Raw genomic sequence first — 18,866 nt, forward strand, 5'->3', positions numbered from 1 at the left:
GAAAGGGTTCATAAATTAATATATATGTGTATAAACTGCTAGTAATTAATTGTTCCAATATAGTAATGTCCCATAAACACACCCTTGGCAAAGGCAAATTTAATAAAATAGATTATCTCACATACAATTCTAGCAGAAGGAAGGGAACCCCAGCTTTTAGCTGTAACAGAGAGAGGGATAAGAGCTTCCACATCCAGCTTCAAGACCCTAGCAATTACTGAAAGCCAAAATTAAAAGTCCCGTTTCTGTGGGAGCTTGACCCCACTCATTCAGGCTGCTTCTATTCCAACAAAATAAACCCGAAGGCCTCACAAACTATTTACTTTATTGACTTTTAATATGATACGTCTGCCTCAACCTCCCTTCATTAAAAAAAGGACAAAATAACTTTAAAGCCATCGTATTATCACACTAGCAAGAGTGAAGTAACCAGCCACCAGTAAGATGTTGGTCTCTGTGGGTGCCTTGCTAAGTATACAAAGGGAGATGAAGGAGGACTAGGACAGACAAGACCCAACAGCAGCAGCAGGAGGCTAGGGAGCACCCAACAGAGGCAGTGATCACATCCACAAACCCTTTCTGGATGCATTCAGGCTACAGGAAGACCAGAGTCCTTTACCCGTGACTCCAGTTCCTGGCAATGAGAGAGACAAGGTGTCGATTCAGGCTGGGACTCTGTCATACAACAATACCGGTGCAAAACCTGAGGGCTGCAGGAATCGGAGGCTATTGTTTCCTGGTTGTTGTGAAACTGACAGCCACACTGAAAATCTATGTGACTGGTCCCTTCTAGGGAGTGATGGGTGAGCTATCTGGGATCTCAAAACACTGTCAAATCCATCAGAACAGTGACCAATGCCATTTGTGCAAGATCACAGCAGTTAATTTGCTTTCCTGATGACAAGGTCATGCTACAGCCTGGGAAGTAATATTTGGAAACATAGATGGTGTCTGCCGGGTGCAGGGTGCCATTGACTGCACACATGTGGCAGTGAGAGGGCAGTACCACAACACTATGGAAATCATCCACAGGATGGAGCTCCATGAGATTAATGTTCAGATAATCTGTGGTCACTGTTATCACTTCCTGGAGGTATGTGCCCACCACCCTGGCAGCTGTCATCACTCCTATATTCTGGAACACTCTTGTGTGCCTGGCACATTTGAGGGTCTGGACACTTTTCAAGGCTGGCTACTGGGGACACAGGATATCCACTAAAACATCATACTGTTGCATAGCCCCCTGACTGATGCAGAGTGCAGATATAATGCTGCCCGTGCTTCAGTGAGGATCCTGATGGAGCAGATGATAGGGCTGCTGAAAATGTGGACCATGCAATATAGTCCAGACAAAGTGTGCCACATCATCCTGTTGTGCTGTGCTCTGAAGCAGGCAACAAAGTGACATGATAGATGCTGAGGATGTGGGAAAATAGGAGTAGTCTTCTGAGGGGGAGAACAAGGACATTGAAAAAGAGGAAGTTATCTTTGTCCATGAAAGGGCTCTGCTCCGCTGTGCCCTACATCCCAAACAGGAACTTGATTGACACCAAGATCTGGTAGTTGAGAATTGGCTGTAGCAGACTACAATGGAATGTAGAATATTCATTGGTTGTGTTGTCAGCGTTTGGTTTACATTTTGTGGTTGAATAACAATTTGTCTAGTGCCACCTGCCAGCACCCAGCCCATATCCCTCCAAACCCTTCCTATTCATATACCCAACCAAATGCCTCTTAAATGTTGCAATTGTACCAGCGTCCACCACTTCCTCTGGCAGCTCATTCCATACACGTACCACCCTCTGTATGAAAAAGTTGCCCCTTAGATGTCTTTTATATCTTTCCCCTCTCACCCTAAACCTATGCCCTCTAGTTCTAGACTGCCCGGCCCCAGAGAAAAGACTTTGTCTATTTATCCTATCCATGTCCCTCATAATTTTGTAAACCTCTATAAGGTCACCCCTCAGCCTTCGGAATTATCCAATTGCCTGGTGTTTCTCTACTTGACCATAAGATGCTGATCTACAGTGGGCTTTGGGAACAAAGTAGCAGTGTCTTAGAGGTGTTTAGATGGGATGTAGTTAAGGACAGGGAAACGGTGTGGCCTGGTAGTTAAACAGTGATTAAATAAGAGACTGGTGTTGTAGGTGCGAGGGAGTGTCAGGCATTCTTGTTATGTGCCATGGCTACCATGATTTTATAGTTGCTGTGCTGTTATTTTTCTTCTGGGATATAATGACAGATTGCAGATGCTTAACTAGATGCACAGCAACCTTTTAAAACTGGTGCTAGAGCCAGGGATTCTGGTCCTTTAGGAGATTTCCAATGAGCAGCACATTCTTCTGAAAATAGCACATGATAGAATTTGGCTAGAATTGGGTAAAAGAACCACCACAGACGTGGGATAGGTAGTTAATGAGGTGAGTCAGGTAAAATGTGGTAAGAAAACCCATCGAGCCTTAAATATCAAGGAATCAGGATTATATTATTGGTTGTTGGTGATTGTCATTGCCTCATATTTCATTGTTGCAAATGTCACTTATACTTATCAATTCAAACTTGGATGTTGTCCAGGTCTTGCCACATTAGGACACCGGTAGCTTCAGTTTCTGAGGAGTCATAAATAGTGCTGAACATTGTGCAATCAGCAAATATCTCCCAATTTTCCCAAAGGTCAATGATGAAGCAGCTAAGGATATTTGTAGGAGATTGCCCTTCCACATGCTCTGGTGCCATCAAAAGGCTCTTATGGCACAATGGTAACAGAAGACCCAATTTTCAAGTCCCATCTGCTCCAGAGCTGCTTTATAACTCATCTGAACAGGTTGATTAAGATGGATCTACCCTCAGGAGCTCCTACAGTGATGACTGCAAATGATTGACCTCCAACACCACACAACCATCTTCTTTTGTACTCTGTATGTCTCTAACTAGCAGGGGGTTTTCTCCCTGATTCCATTGACGCCAGTTTTGGTTTGGCTGTTTAATGTAATACTTAGTCAAATGTAGTTCAATATCAAAGATGAGCTGTCACCTCATCTCTGGAGTTTAGCTCTTTTATCCGTATTAGAATCAAAACTGTGATGAGGTAAAAGGTGTGTGTGTGGCATTGCAGCACCCAAATAGAGCATCAGTAAGGAAGTTAATTTGATAGCAATGTCAATGACTTCTTCCATCACTACACTGGTGATCAAGAATAAACTGATTTTTTGTGGACAAGATATGCTTGAGCAATTTTCCATATTTCTGGGTAGATGCTTGGGTAGTTATACTGGAGCAGATTGGCTATAGGCATGTATCGTTCTGGAATACAAGTCTTCAGTACTGTTGCTATAACGTAGACAGAGCTCATGAACTGTGCATTCTCCAGTGTCACCAGCTATTTCTTAATCCTGGGCACCTCAGGAGAAGTCTGAGACATCGATGAAGATTGTTGCAACAGTTCCAGCCTTGTTTCTTTTTAACTAATGTGTTGAATTTCCCCTTTGCTGAGAATGAGGATATTTTGTGAAGTCGCAACCTCTTGATGGTGTTTAATTGTCCACTGAAAATAAAAATACAGTACATGCAACAGGAGGGACAGAAAGGGAAACATCATATTGGTAATTACAAACTACTGTTATGTACTAATGGTTTGAGATATGAGCATGAAATATGTTTGGATAATGTAATAATATGTATTAGTTGTATTATGATTGGATAACATTTGTACTATCTTGGAATGTGAGCCACATAAACATGATTGGATAGAGATAGGAATGAATAATGTATAACTTTTTGATTGGAAACTATTATTTGTAGGCATAGTTAATTTTAACTTAGTTATCTGTAAAAACAATAAATGACCTTTGTTCTTGCAATAAAATTAGAACTGTACACCACTTTCTTGAAGTGTCCATATGCCATGCGTACATGAATAAATGTATAAACATAGAAACCTGAGTCTCATCTGGTCTATGAACAAATAAAGAAGTAAGACTCACCCTTTCATCTACCACTATTCATGACTGGATTTGCTAGGTCTGCAGATTGTGGGTGTGATCTGTTTATCCAATTGACATCTTGCCTTGTCAATCTTTCAGCTATCAACTGGAAATCTGACTTTCTTTTTAAACATTATCGGTCTCAACAGAAATCATAACAGAAGTGTTTAATGACAAATATTGCAGATAGTCATGACCATCTGACTGGAGAGTCATTCTCCTGTGACACCGGTTTTGTGATTATTTTAAGGTATTTCATATTCAGTGATAATGTTTGGCTTTCATTTAGTTCCTGCCTTTTATCTTTCTTCAATTACCTGTGGCCACCTGAAGCCCAGTCTTCTGACCGCCCTCCACAGGGTGTTGTGGCTCATCGTCATGGAGTTCAAACACTGATAGTTAGGTCCCCATTGGCAGCTGAAGGCTTCCTTCTGGATAGTGAGCTGCCCCTGGATAATGAGCCTGCTTTTCAGCCACAGAGGTTTGCTGACCCTGTTCAAAGCCCAGGCACCAAGTGACCACTCTCCCTACCACCTTTACAGCATGGACAATTCTTTCTTCCCCATTGACCCTCTTATGGGTGGACAGGCCGCCTACTTGCGGAACGTTTCAGAGAACACCTCTCGGACACCCAGACCAACCAACCCAACCGCCCCATGGCTCAACACTTCAACTCCTCCCTCCCACTCCACCAAGGACATGGAGGTCCTTGGACTCCTCCATCGCCAGACCATAGCAACACAACGGTTGGAGGAAGAACGCCTCATCTTCTGCCTAGGAACCCTCCAACCACAAGGGATGAACTCAGATTTCTCCAGTTTCCTCATTTCCCCTCCCCCCACCATGTCTCAGTCAAATCCCTTGAACTCAGCACCACCTTCCTAAACTGCAATCTTCTTCCTGACCTCTCCGCCCCCACCCCCACTCCGGCCTATCACCCTCACCTTGACCTCCTTCTAACTATCACATTTCCAACACCCCTCCCCCAAGTCCCTCCTCCCTACCTTTTATCTTAGCCTACTGGACACACTTTCCTCATTCCTGAAGAAGGGCGCATGCCCAAAACGTCGATTCTCCTGCTCCTTGGATGCTGTCTGACCTGCTGCGCTTTTCCAGCAACACATTTTCAGCTCTGATCTTCATCATCTGCAGTCCTCACTTTCTCCTCTTATGGGTAATGTCCTGAGGCAGCCATACAGAATTTCCACTCTGTAACTCCCCCTTTCAGATGGTCAGTCTCTGTTCCATTCTTTAAAATTAGCTGCCGCCCTTCAAAAGATCTTAACATGCTTCTCAATTATTCTAAGTGATCTGAATAGGAGAGAAGTCAGGATTGCCGTTTCACTATTATCCCTGTCCTGGTGATCATTGCCAGCATGGAGAGAGAGATCACTGCCTTCAAAAAGCCAGTTCTTTCAGGAGTGCTCTGTATCTGTCCCTGTCAGAATGTCTGGGGGACTCCAAAAATTCAACCCAAAGTATTTTATAGGCCAAAAATTCAAAATTTTAAGTGACAATGAATCAGGGAATTCTTTCCACTGACTAGACTCATATCTAGCACAAAATAGGATAATGATAATTATTGGAGGTCAGTCATTTCAGCTTCTGGATATAGCTGTTGGAGTTGTTCAGAGTACTTTCTCAGGGAAGTTTCTTCATCTAGAGAGTCGTGAGGCTGTGGAATTCTCTATCACAGAAAGCAATTGAGGCTAAAACATTGAATCTTTTCAGGAAAGAGTTACATATAGGTTTTAGGTCTAAAGAATTCAAAACGTAATGGGAACAGGATGCTAAGTTGGATGATCAGCCGTGATCATATTGTGGAGGTACCAGTGTTGGATTGGTGTGTACAGTCAGAAATCACACAATGCCAGGTTATAGTCTAACAGGTTTATTTGAAATCACAACCTATTGGAGTGTATCCCCTTTATCAGGGGAAGTGAGAGAGAAGCAGTCACAGAATTTATAGGCAGTGAGATCAAAAGATCAAACAGACAGTGTTGAGTGTCCGATAATAAGTCTCTGCTGGTGACTAAGGTGTTAGACAATGTGAGTAATGTGTCACTGGCTGAATAACAGATGAAAGGATGACCTTCAATCTGATTAATTGAGGCAGCGAGATGATTACAATAAATTAAAATTCGGGTGGTGCTGGAGACAAACCGAATGACTGGAATAAACATGGAACCAAAACAGAAGCCAATGGTAAAAGCCAGCAGGTCTGGCAGATTCTGTGAAGACAATCCAAAGGAAAGGTCACTGGACTGGGAGGGAATTGGGATGAAGGGACACCGTGCAACAATCGCCAGACAGGAATGTTCCCTCTCAGTCAGGGACCACTTCAGCGGTCAAGGACATTCAGCTTCCGATCTTCGGTTAAGTGTCCTCCAAAGCGGCCTTTGAGATACACAACAACGCAGAATCGCCGAGCAGAAACCGAGAGCCAAGTTCTGTACTGTTGAAGAAGGTTTCAGCCATGATCTTGGATTCATATCATGCTAGGTGTGACCCCACCGCACTGTTCTGTATCTGTAAAATCTTCCTTACTGTCCTGTTTTGACACCATCGCCTTGATAAATGATTATAATCTCTCTACTTAATCAGTTTGGATACTTATTACTTTGGTTAGACCCTTGGACTGCGACGCTTATGCTTATCATGCTATTCCAGTCGAATAAAAACCGAAAGATCTGTGGATGCTATAAATCAGGAGCAAGAGCAGGGGTTGTTGGGGCGGTGGGGGGGGGGGGGTGGGGGGTGCTCAGTGGGTCTGGCAGGATCTATGAAAAAAGATCAGCTAATGTTTTGGGTCTGATGACACTTCCTCTGTTTTTTTTTACAGATACTGCCAGACCAGCTGGGTTTTACCAGCAGTTTCTGGTTTGGTTCCATGTTTATTTCAGTTATTTGGTTTGTCTCCAGCACCATCTTATCTTTTTTTTAAATTATCTCTCTGCCTCAATTAATCAGATTATAGGTCATCCCTTCATCTATCATTTAGCTACTGACACTTTACTCCCACTGTCTAACACCCCTGGTCACCTGCAGACACTTATCATTTGTCACCCTATTTACACCATTTGTATGATTTTTTGACCTCTCTACTCTTGATCTCTGCCTATAAATTCTGTGTCTGTGTGCTTCCCGCTCACGTCACCTGATGAAGGGGCTACTCTTTGGAAGCTTGTTGGACTGTTGTACTATAACCTGGTGTAGTGTGATTTCTGACTATGATCATATTGAATGGTGAAACAGGCTTGAATGGCAAAATGGCTGGCCCTTGCACCTAATTTCTATGTTTGGAGTCCTCAGCCCATTCACCAATTGTTTATAAAACAACTTTCCTTCCACCATGAAGTGATAGTGGAGATATTCACTAATTATTGCATAGTGTTCAATACTATATGCAATTTCTCAGATATTTAAGCAGTCTCTGCTTGCTAGCAGTATTTCTAGGCAATATTCAGGCTTGGGTTGATAGGTTACGAACAGTTTTGAAGGAGTACATAGTCTCTCTCTCCCTAGTCCCATTGTCCTGCAGTGACAACATCAACTTAAATGCTTTACACACTTGCTGATACAACCAATTGTATAATTAATCTGTATTAAGTCTAGAATTTAAAAAACCTATCAACAAATCATTTTTAATAGACAACAAAGTTAGTAATTACTGTGAGAACAAGACTCATTTGGCAAAGTTGTAATGATGATTAACACTTTTTTTTAAAGAAAGACTATATTTGCCCTTCTTAATAAAAAGCCAAAACAAGATATTACCCAAAAAGTAAATAGCTTTCTCTGCAGAGAATAATTTTGAAAAGAAAATACTTTTGCCAAATAATTATTCATTCTTGAAGAAAAGGTGTGAAACAGTAAAGATGATTTTCAGTCAGCTTTCTGGAACTTCTGGGTGTCACTTTACATAGACAGTCGTCACACGGACCTTTTAAATGCACTTAATTCAGGAAACCTCAATAACTCAGGATCTTTTCAGGAGAATTGCTGCACCATTTTTTTCAGTTCTCAAACTGTACTCTGTAAAATAACTTTCTCAGAAAGGCAGAGAAGGAGCTGGATTTTCTTCTTTCTCAGCACACTGTACCCCAGTTGAAGACCAAACAATATCAAAAACAAGAACATAAACAGGCATGTGATTTCCATTAAACAGGGCTGAGCAATTAGCTTGAGACATGTGAATCACTCGGTGTCACAAAATACAGCCCCAATGTCCTTTAAATGATTCCTTTAAAAAGAACAGTTTAAGTATCTCTTAGCAGCCTTTTCAAATGAACCACTGCAATCCTTTCAAAATCCTCACACGAAAATGTTACATCTTTGTAACAAACATTATATCCATTCTGCACAAATGCCAGAGAATGACCATCTCTAATAAGTGAGAATGTAACCATCTCCTTGACATTAAAGAGCATCACTGTTAATATCCTGGGGGATGCTGTTGATTTAAAAACTTCATTAAAGCAGTCACATAAATAGTGTAGCTACAATACTGTGGTCACCACACCACTGCAGATGATGTGAGAGTGCTTGAGAGAACGTGATTGGTATTTGCCAGAATGGTTGCAGTGATGCGACATTTTAGCAACAAGCTTTGATTTAGAGAATTTTGGATTGTTTTCCTTTAACCAAGGGAGATGTATACAAGATTATGACATGTTTGTATAAGATTCAGTGTGATGAAATGCTTTCCACTAATCTGGATGGGTGCAGCTCCAACAACATCAAGAAACTCAACATAGTTCCAGACCAAGCAGCCCATTCGATTGATAGACCATCATCCACCATAAATATTGACTCCCTCTACCACTGATGCACAGTTAGCAGTACCTATCAGCTGCAAGATGCTTTGCAAGAATTTGCCTATAATTCTTAGACAGTACTTTGCAAATCTGGGACCTTTCCCACCTGGTTGACAAGGGCAGCAGACTCATAGGAACACCACAACCTGAAACCTTCCCTTCAAATCACACACTGCCCTGACTTGGGAACATATTACCCTTTACAGTCACTGGGTCAAAATCCAGGAACTCCTGCCCTAACTGCATGTGGGTGTGCTCGGACCATATGGACAGCGGTGGTTCAAAAGGCAATCCATTACGACTTTCTGGAGGGCAATCTGGAATGGCTAACAAATATTGGGTTTGTCAGCAACCCTCCCACTCTAATAATAAACATTAAAATTAAGCATCCATACAGGATTTGTGAGCAGGTGTGGATTATTCACGCTCTAGTCTCCTTTTGCAGTTTCATCTGATTGTGGTGTCAAATTCACCTTCCTGTTTGCCTCAAAAACCCTTGTTTATCAAACAAGCAGGGAACTCAACCTTGAATCCATCTAATAACTCCTTTTCACTGCTTTTTGATTAATTCCACACACTAATGACCATGTGGAGAAAGAAAAATTCTCTTTAAAGGGAATGCTCTCATTTTTTGACAACCAAAAACAGACGTTGTTGGAAAAGCTCAGCAGGTTTGGCAGTACCTGTAGAGAGAAATCAGAGTTAACGTTTCGGGTCCAGTGACCTTCCTTCAGAAGTCATTTTCAACTGTGAGATTATATCAGTCTCTCTCCGCATGAGACACGATCAATCTGACGTATTGCTTTGCAACATAAGAAAGACCTTGAACATATCACCATTTTATTTCCGCAATCATGACAACATGTATTTTACAGAAATTCTGTTGGATACACTCAATAGGTGGTTGGCATTTTAAGGAGAATAGATTTGTTATGTAAAATGAAACAAAAATAAAACAGATGTGTTAATATTTCGGGTGTACGCCCTTCATCATAACGCATGAACTCCTGGAGTTACTCATCTGCATAGTGTCGCAATCAACTGGCAACTGCAATTAAGCTGATACAAGTCCACGTTGATTTCCACGTTCAGATTTTACGCGTTTTGTTATGGTGATCCGTTGAAAATGAGGAAGTTCAATCCTTTACCCCACACCACACAATGGCCACCCTCACTGAATCCTCTTAACATATTTGAACTCTAATAAACCAGCGATCCGGAGGTTCAGTAAATGGGCCAGTCGCTTTCCCCTCCAGGAGTTCCAAGAAAAAGGGGCCTTTCAGAATCCCACTCCATCCCTACAGTTTTTTTCTCTGTTACCAGGCCGGTTGAGAAGAAGTGAAATCTCTTGGTTGTCAGTGAGGAGATTGTAAGGGCTCCAGTCTAGCGGCATCTGGTTCACGTTACTTGAGTTGTGCCATCTTCTGAAACCTGAATCTCTGTGTTTAACTCACAGTGTATTCTGTCAGCGCCCCAATCCTGAAAGCGGGTGGGAGCGGGCAGGCAGATACAAATATACAAATCTCCAAAGTCCCCCGTTCCGAAGGGAAGTCAGATTGGACTCCAAACGTTAACATTTGTCCGTCTTTGCACAGCTATCGCCAGAGCTGCTGAGTTGCATCTCGGATCTCCAGCATCAGGAAGGTCAGACTTTTTGCAACTCCACGAATTGTTTGGCTCTTGATCCCCCGCAGTTTTTATATCTATTTACAAAAGCCGTCAAGAAAGGTGTCTTGACTTATTTTAGGTTTTATTATTGTTTCCATTTTCAAAAGCATATTGCCAATTATCTCGACCGTGAAACGAAGGGGAAGAATTCCATGTTTGGAGTTCGGGGGGAAATGTTGACTTGGTCGCGTGCTGTGCCAGAAATTAAAGCGAGTTTTGCAAAATGTAGCTCCTAACATTTCTCACATGGAGAGACAGGGAAACCGTCCATTTTTAGACAAGTCGGTTCCCTTTTAAAATAAAAACCGAAAGAACCGCGGATGCTGTAAATCAGAAACTGTTCTGATCAAGGGTCACCGGACCCAAAATGTTAACACTGATTTCTCTGCACACACCTGCTGAGCTTTTCCAGCAACTTCTGTCTTTGTCCCTCAAGAGACAGGGAGTTAAGGTTTCAGCTCACTTCTGTCCATAGATAATTGACAAAAAAAAGGTGCATTTCTGCACAGAAACTGAGTGTTTTCACCATTATTTGTTCTGATTTCATATTCTCAATTTCGGCGGTTTTTCATTTCTGTCGTAGTGTCCTTTGTTTTGTTTAACAGTGGGTCAGCCACTTCCGCGTGTTATATGACTGGGGTAACGCATGCTGAAGGGCAAATTTGGGATATTGACTCCTTCCACAATTGCCAGTACTAGAGTAAAAGCAAGTTTGATTTTGCCTGAAAGAAACGCGGTAACAAAACATTCGGGCCGCAAACGAAAAGTTCGCTCCTAGTCAGTGAAATGACTTCGAAATTCACTGCATATGATCGTTAATGCAGTAAGCCATTTTCAAGAAAATATTACAGTGTCAATCTCCAAAGGATGGGAAGAAACTATCCCCAGGGTGTCGCTCAGCCGAGTTCCAGCTCCGGCGGTGAGGAATTCTGCTCCGCATGGGAAAGGGTAAGGAATGGTTTAATGCTATTTCACTCAAAACAAAAATCAAAACAGCGCACGAACTCAGAGGGAATCATTCAGCTGGCGGAATTTGAAGAAAATTAACTTCATGTTTTTGTCAATAAAATGATCAATCTATCAGTAGCGCCACGGGGGGGGGGGGGGGGGGGGGTCAGGAGAACCGTTTGGAAACTGCAACAATCTTAAAGGTTACGGATTCCGAACCACAGGAAAAGAGCCAATTCGGCAAGGATGAGACCATTCGGAATCAGTGCTGCTATTACCTGTCAGGAGATAGGAGTGTCGCTACTGTAAGGTTTCAAAGTTAGTTGTGTTGAAAATGACATTGGTCCCGGTATTTTTTGTCATTGTCAATGGATGTGTTCCCCAGAGGCGAGACGCACTTCTCCGGAATACTTTGTTTCGCTGTCCGGACTGAAACATTGCGGGGGCGTGGGGAGGGGGGGGGGGGGGGGGGCGAAGGGAATGAGGGAGTCTGGGTGACAATTCCGGCTCACATCTGCGGAGCGGAGACAGAAAGAACCGAAACTGCGCTGGGAGCATCTCCTTGCAACCTGAACCACTCCAAAATACAAAACCCATCAAGGACGACTCGGTCGGCTCCACTTGTGGAAGACATTCAGGGGTTCTCATACCTTTATACAAAATCGATGAGTGTGATTGCCAATGCAGAAAAGAGCAGAAATCACGTCACATTCGACTTTCTAACATTGGCCTCAAACGAGATTCATATTAGCTAACTCCTGTTAGTTTTTTTTTGGGAAACCACATGATTCAAATACTTTACGGAAATTATTAGTTGTTTGCTTTCAGATATCTATTTTTGCAATTTTACCAATCACAAATATCTTCATGAAGGTTATTCATGAAGGAAAACATTGAGAACTTCCAACCACAGAACGGGCAACTTTTGGTCAAACCCATGCAATTGCAGAAAAAAAAGTTCCAAATTTAATTCTGTCCTTCAATGGGAATACCGAGGCAGAGTCGATGGGTGCCTCCTGCTGTATAATTCCCCGCAATCTCCCTTCCCCTCGTGGTTTAAACATTTGAATTGACTACGGACACCGACAAACTCTTTAAAATTAATTCTGACGAATCTTCTAAGAAATATTTTGGAAGTTTTGTTTTGGTTGGGAGGCGGTGAGAATTATATGAATCAATTCAAAAGATCGCGTTTCAATAGAAGGTTCAAATCTATTCGGTTTCTTTTTAGATAATTCTTTTTAAAAAAATGTTTTCCATCTTTCCGTTTTGACTGTTTCAGATTTAACAAAAAAAATGAGCTGGGGAAACGGTAATTAATCCGGGGGATTAAATGCGATTATTAAACAGGATTTTTTTTCCCCCTTAAAACAAATGAAAACATTCAGTTGCGAAACAAAACATCCATCATGAGGTCGGGGGTAAGAGAATAGAGCAAGGTCGGTTGGGGCAGGGAAATGTCCCGGGTTTTTCTTTTGTTTCGCAAGTTTTTTGTTTAAACACAGTCCCAAACTCCGAAACGTGACTTCATCAGTTAGGAATTTATTCTGTCATCTGAAGATGTGCGTTTCTGTTTGCTTTGAGGACTCTGATGGGAGGATTGATCGTTCGCTTTCGCTCTCTGGCTGTTTCGGAGATCGCCTTGCTTTGGGGTAGCGGCACTGATTGACAGACGCAGGTTCCCCACCCCCTAAGGTGCGGCACGTTATGGACATCTGACACCCCGGAGTTCCAAGAGGTTTATTTTTTCTTCCGGGGTGGGGGTGGGGGGGAGGCGAAGAGATAAAAGTTTGCTCCCACACCCCCCATACACACCACCACCTCTTTCCACTTCTTTAACATCATCCACTATCTGCAAGCTCACGACAGCAAGTCACAGCTCGATAAAACAAATAAAGAGCACAGCCTGGCCTTAACTGGTGCAAACCTTGTTTCTCTTTCTCTGCGCCTGCGAATTTCCGGTCATTAATTGCCATGATTTATAGGGCTGATGTTTTTTTGGAGGTAGCTTCACATGTGGTTGGGACCCTGCCTTAGATCCAGCCCCCCTCTCACATTACAAACTATTTATATATCTTCCACGATTTCCCCCTGAAAGCCAGCTCCCTGGGACAACGTGCGATTAGCTCTACTTGTCAACCCCGAAAATCAGGGTTAGCTGGAGGGTGTGTGTTTACTCAAAGGGCTCCGGCTGTTAAAACAGCGATTGATCCAGATCGCTTTTAAAGAGCCCTGTTTTTTTTTCCCCTGGAAGCTGTTTACTTTGAAATCGAAGGTGCTTTGGATATAATTCCAGCCGCTTGGAATCTGAAACCCCGCTCCCATGGATCATACAATATTTAGCTGCCTGCGCAGCTCCCATGCCCCTGCACAGAGCCTGCACCACTTCTCTCAGTCTCCACTGGCTCTCCATGGAAGATCAGACCATGTGGCTTTTCCAGACCTGTCTCCTTCTTCTTGTATCATAACGGGATTTCCTAATGAAGAAAGCATGTTTACAGCCCAGCGTCATCATCATCACCTACATCACCACCACCGAGGCCATCCCCAGCACCAGCAGCACCAGCCCCAGCCCCAGGCACCGGCCGCTAGCCAGGCGACATGGCACATCCCTCAGATCTCCTCACCCCCTCCCCTGGCGCGGCACACACTCTGTCTCCAGTCAGAATCCGGGCCCCCGGAACTGGGCTCCAGCCTGGTGGACAGCAGTCCCGGTTTGACCCCCAGCAACCCGCCCTGTGTGTCGGGGGATTACGGGAGGCCGGGGGTCACCCCAGTGGAGACAGAGAAAAGGAATTCCAAGAGGAAAAGTGACGGCTCAGGTAAGCAATCCCGGTTTAGCCATTAATGAGCAGGGACACACGCATCAACCATTTTACACATCTACCTTGTGCAGATGCATGCCGTGCTCAAATTGTTCAACATCAGTTTAACTAGACTAGCGGAACTGACAGAACAAACCTGTTGCAGATCGGATTCATTCGTATAGTTACTCACCTTTAAAAACAGACGGGTATTTCCCCACAGACTTTGACTGACTGGTTCTGGGCTGCTCTCGCTGTTTTGTTGCTTCCACTCCGAACGGTTTTGTTCAAAGAAAGCTGCGACTTAACCCGATTTGTGACCATACCCCATAGTAAACTGGGAACGCACCTCAGAACGATACCAAGCGTATTCCAGCCAGAACATTTTAATGTCAGTCAACACTGAAGAGCAAGTCGTTTTAAGGATACTTAAACTAAATGGTAACGATTGCTGCTTTGTGAATTTCTGGAGTAGATGCTGGGCAAGAAAACTCATAATTCGACAATTAACACAATCACATTTCACTCACATATTTTAAGTCCAGTGTCAATGAAGCATTGAATGTGTTATCGCCGGTTAATTTATAAATGTATCTCTCTAATAGTTGCAATCTAAAAATAAATCTGTGAATTTCTTTCCCAACATATACGACTGATTAAACAGCTTTGATTTGCATACTTGCCGAAGAGTTTCCAGAAATTTCCCAATTTCACCTCCCTGTGTTCTTATGTCTAACCGTGTTGTCCATATTTTGCTTCCCGCCGACTTTAAATAGCGTTTTTTGGTAGGTTTTGCTAATGTTAACTGCTCTAAGAAATGCAAACAATAGGTTGTTCAAGCAATGGGTAAGTGTAATTAATGAAATATGCCTCGTGCTAATCAAAATAAAACATTTGGTTAAAAACGAGAACCTGCATTGCATAGAGGTTCGGTTCCTACAAAAGAAGTGCATTGTATGAGTCTTGAAACCACTAAAGTTAGCGTAAAGTTCGATCATGGAAAGCCTTTCTTTAGCGGAAAACTCTAGCATTCTGCAACTAAAATGGAAAATCCCCTTTTGAAAATCTTTTCGTTTTAAATTCAAAAACACACGCTACATGATATTTTCACTTCATGAAAAGCATCATCTTTCTCGGAAGATTTATGCCAAAACACACTTTGTGACAATAAATCTATCGTCGGTTAATGGGCTGCATTTCCTCTGATTCACACATTCATCACCAAACCTTACAAAAATAAAGCAGAGGCAGGAAATATAAAAGTCCTTTTCAGTCTCACTACAAAGACTGAACGTTTAAACTGCAAAGGGCCAGACTCCATATTACTGTTTTTACACCTGCTGCCAGCACCATTTCGGTCCTCGGATTATTTGTGTTCATTTCGTGGTGTAAACAAAGATGCAAATCGTTACTGAGTCACACAGAAACCGCTTTACTCTCAGAGTCAGGGTTTCACGCCCCGGAGAACCCATTGCAAGAGATAGCTCAATGCTCGCTGTACAAAATAAAATTAAAACCTTCATAAACTGAGAAATGTAAGTAGTAAATTAATGTTTCGTGGAATAAACTGAAGTACAAAACGCAAGTCCGTTTTGAGGAATTCACGTGATTTTTTTTAGAAATTCCTCAGCTAAAATATTTTCTCCTCCTTCTACGTGAATGCATTTCATTTTTTAAAAATTGCTAAGTATGGATAACCTTTTTAAAAGTTTCGTTCTAATCGCTCTTACTTAATAAGCCCTAGTGATTATAAAACACAAAGTAAATTTAATGCTATATTAAATCACTTTAAACCTTAAAATATTTTTCTTTTTATCAGGAGCTGCTTTCAAAGGCTGTAAACATCCATTTTTTGAGAACTGTATTTTTTTCAGAGTTATTTGCAGAAAGTTAAAAATAAGTGAAATTGTTAACTGTCATATTGAATGGTGAGCACTAAAATCAAATATGAATACTATCTGAACCCTTTATGATTTAAAAAATGCATATGACAAGAGAGAGAAAATTTAATAGAGTATCTGCAAAATGTTATGAAAAATACCCTCAATTACCTCAAAGGAGGATGTTAGAATAGTTTTCTCTCAATATTTGTGCAAACTAGTTAGTACTCAGTCTGCATCATGAGAAGAGAAATGTTTAACCAGTTCATTGGAATTCTTCGAGGGAGTAATGTGCTGCTATGACCAAAGTTGTACCAGTGGATGTATTGAACTTAGATTTCTAAAAGGTTATTGCGAAAAATAAAGGTTAATACCACAGAAGGTAACTTACTGGCTTGGATAGAATATTGACTAATTAACACAAAACAGAAGAAAGGCATAAATAATTCATTTTCTGTTTGGTAAGACACAGTGAATGATGTGTTGCAGGGTTCAATGTGGGCCCTCAATCTTTTACAATTTAATAAAAGATTCAGGTGAACGGACCAAAGCATAGTTCCTAATTTGCTGATGGCACATAGGTAGGAAAGTAAGCTGTGAAGAGAACATAAAGAGGCATCAAAGAAATACAGATAGATTAAGTGATGAGAAAAGACCTTGCAAATGGAGTATAATATGAGAAAATGTAAAACTGTCCATTTTGACAGGAAGAATTTAAAAAGCTTTATTTAAATTATGAGAGATTGCAAACCTTAAGATACAGAAGGATCTGTTGTCCTGGTGCATGATCACAAAAGGTTAACATGCAAGTAAAGCAAGTAATTAGGAAAGCTAACAGAATGATATTTTTGATTGTGAGAAAATTGACAGCAGAAGTAGGGGAGAATATGCTTATTATACAGGGTGTTGGTGAGACTGCAGCTGGAGTACTGTATACTGTACTGGGCACCTTATTTAAAAAAGAATATGTTAGATTAATATGGATGAATAAAATGGTAGTTCCTAAATTAAAAATCAAAATGTATTTATTTTGGGAAAGATCCATTTTCATATGACTAATAATGATGCAACTCATTTAAACTTACTGGCATTATTAAGCCATTAAGAGGGGATTTATTTGACTAATACCTGAAATGGGCATGTTGTCTCATGAGGAAAGGTTGGACAGGCCAGAATTCTCATCACTATCTGTAACTGTTGGAGTCTAGAAGAATAAGAGGTAATCTGATTGAAATATATAAAATTTTGAGGGGTCTTGATGGGGTGAATTTGGAGGCGATGTTTCATCCTATGAAAGAATCTAAACTGCGGGGTCACTGTAAAAATAAGGATGGTCCATCTGAGACCGAGATGGGACAAGATTTACTCTTGCAAAGATTCGTGAGTCTTCAAAACTTTCTTCTTCAAAATGTCGTGGAAACAGAGTATTTGAACATTTTTGATTAACAAGGGGTGAAATAATATTGGGGTAGCTGGGATTATGGAGTAATCAAGTTAACCATGATAATCATTATTAAATAATGAATATGCTCAAGTGTCCTACTCCCACTCTTAGTTTGTATGTCCATATGTGTATGTGTATAAAGAATTCTGTCAGTAAGGGAATATATTAATTGATCACTAATTAATTTTAATAATTTAATTAACTTCAATATTTAATATTGTTTTGGAAATATACATTTTAGCTTTAGTTCCTAGCAGTACAATACATGATTAATCCCTACATTTGTGACTTTACTTATTGGATAAGATTTAATTTTAACTATCTGTATGCCAACATGTTGGAGTTAATAATGCCAGCAAGTGTAAAAGCAGACTATGCGGTGTAACATCTTTTTTAATCATATGAAAATTACTCATTCCCAAAATAAATATATTAATTAATGAACTACTATTTTATTAATCAATAAATGTGACAACAGGTACAATGGATTGAAGGGCGTCTCCTCATGTTAATGTTTGAAATTGAAGAAAAAGATAAAGTAAAATCATGTGCTTTGTTGAGAAGCTCATTGAGAAAGGAAAGTTATCATTCAGAAACAGTTATTTACATAATGCCTTGTGAAATTAGAAATATTAAGTAACCTAATTGAAGATGTATATAATTAGCACATAAAATTCTTATTGTTTTATAGGCATTGAACTTTTTACTGCAAATATTATACCCCTCAATGTTTGTCATTCAGTATTGTAGCAGGCCAATTATTTGAATAAATTAATTTGAGGCTCCTGTATACTTTTTGGGTATAATGGTAATGCTACTAGAATAGTAACTGAGACACCCAGTCAAATACCCTGTGGACAGGAGTTCAAATCCCATAACAGTAACTAATAGAATTGAATTCAAATGCTTTTAAAAAAGAGTGTAAAACTAGTCTCACTAATGTTGCTATAATGATTATCACTGATTTTTGTAAAAACACATCTGCTTCATTAATGTCTTTTATGAAGGAAATCTGATGCCATTACCTTATCTAGCTTACATGTCACTCTGCCATAAAGCAATGAGTCAGCTCTGAAATGAATTAGACTTCTGCTCATCTCAAGACCAATTTGGGATGGGCAACAAATGCTGCCCTTGTCAACTATGCCTGCATTCATCTTTCACAGAGCTTCCGATAATTAACTCATTGCCATTATACGATATTGCTGTGCACACTTCTGTTTCCCAAATTACAACAGTGACTACTTTTAAAATATTTAATTTGTCAAAAAGCACTTGAAAGGAGGTCCTGAGTTGGCAAAAAGGTATTATAAAAATGTGAA

At 40.9% G+C, this 18,866-nt stretch overlaps 1 protein-coding gene across 1 annotated transcript in view; it reads left to right on the plus strand.

The window, feature by feature from the left end:
* Nucleotides 1-13,411: 13,411 nt before the first annotated feature.
* The window catches only part of meox2a (mesenchyme homeobox 2a), a 47,451-nt gene continuing 41,996 nt past the window's right edge, over nucleotides 13,412-18,866 (plus strand). The window contains exon 1 of the mRNA XM_072575378.1: nucleotides 13,412-14,238. Within this exon, the coding sequence (XP_072431479.1) occupies nucleotides 13,740-14,238 (499 nt within the window). The 5' untranslated portion in view covers nucleotides 13,412-13,739. The remainder of the gene's footprint in view (nucleotides 14,239-18,866) is intronic.

This window comes from Chiloscyllium punctatum, chromosome 8, assembly GCF_047496795.1.
Source record: "Chiloscyllium punctatum isolate Juve2018m chromosome 8, sChiPun1.3, whole genome shotgun sequence".
Classification (NCBI taxonomy): domain Eukaryota; kingdom Metazoa; phylum Chordata; class Chondrichthyes; order Orectolobiformes; family Hemiscylliidae; genus Chiloscyllium; species Chiloscyllium punctatum.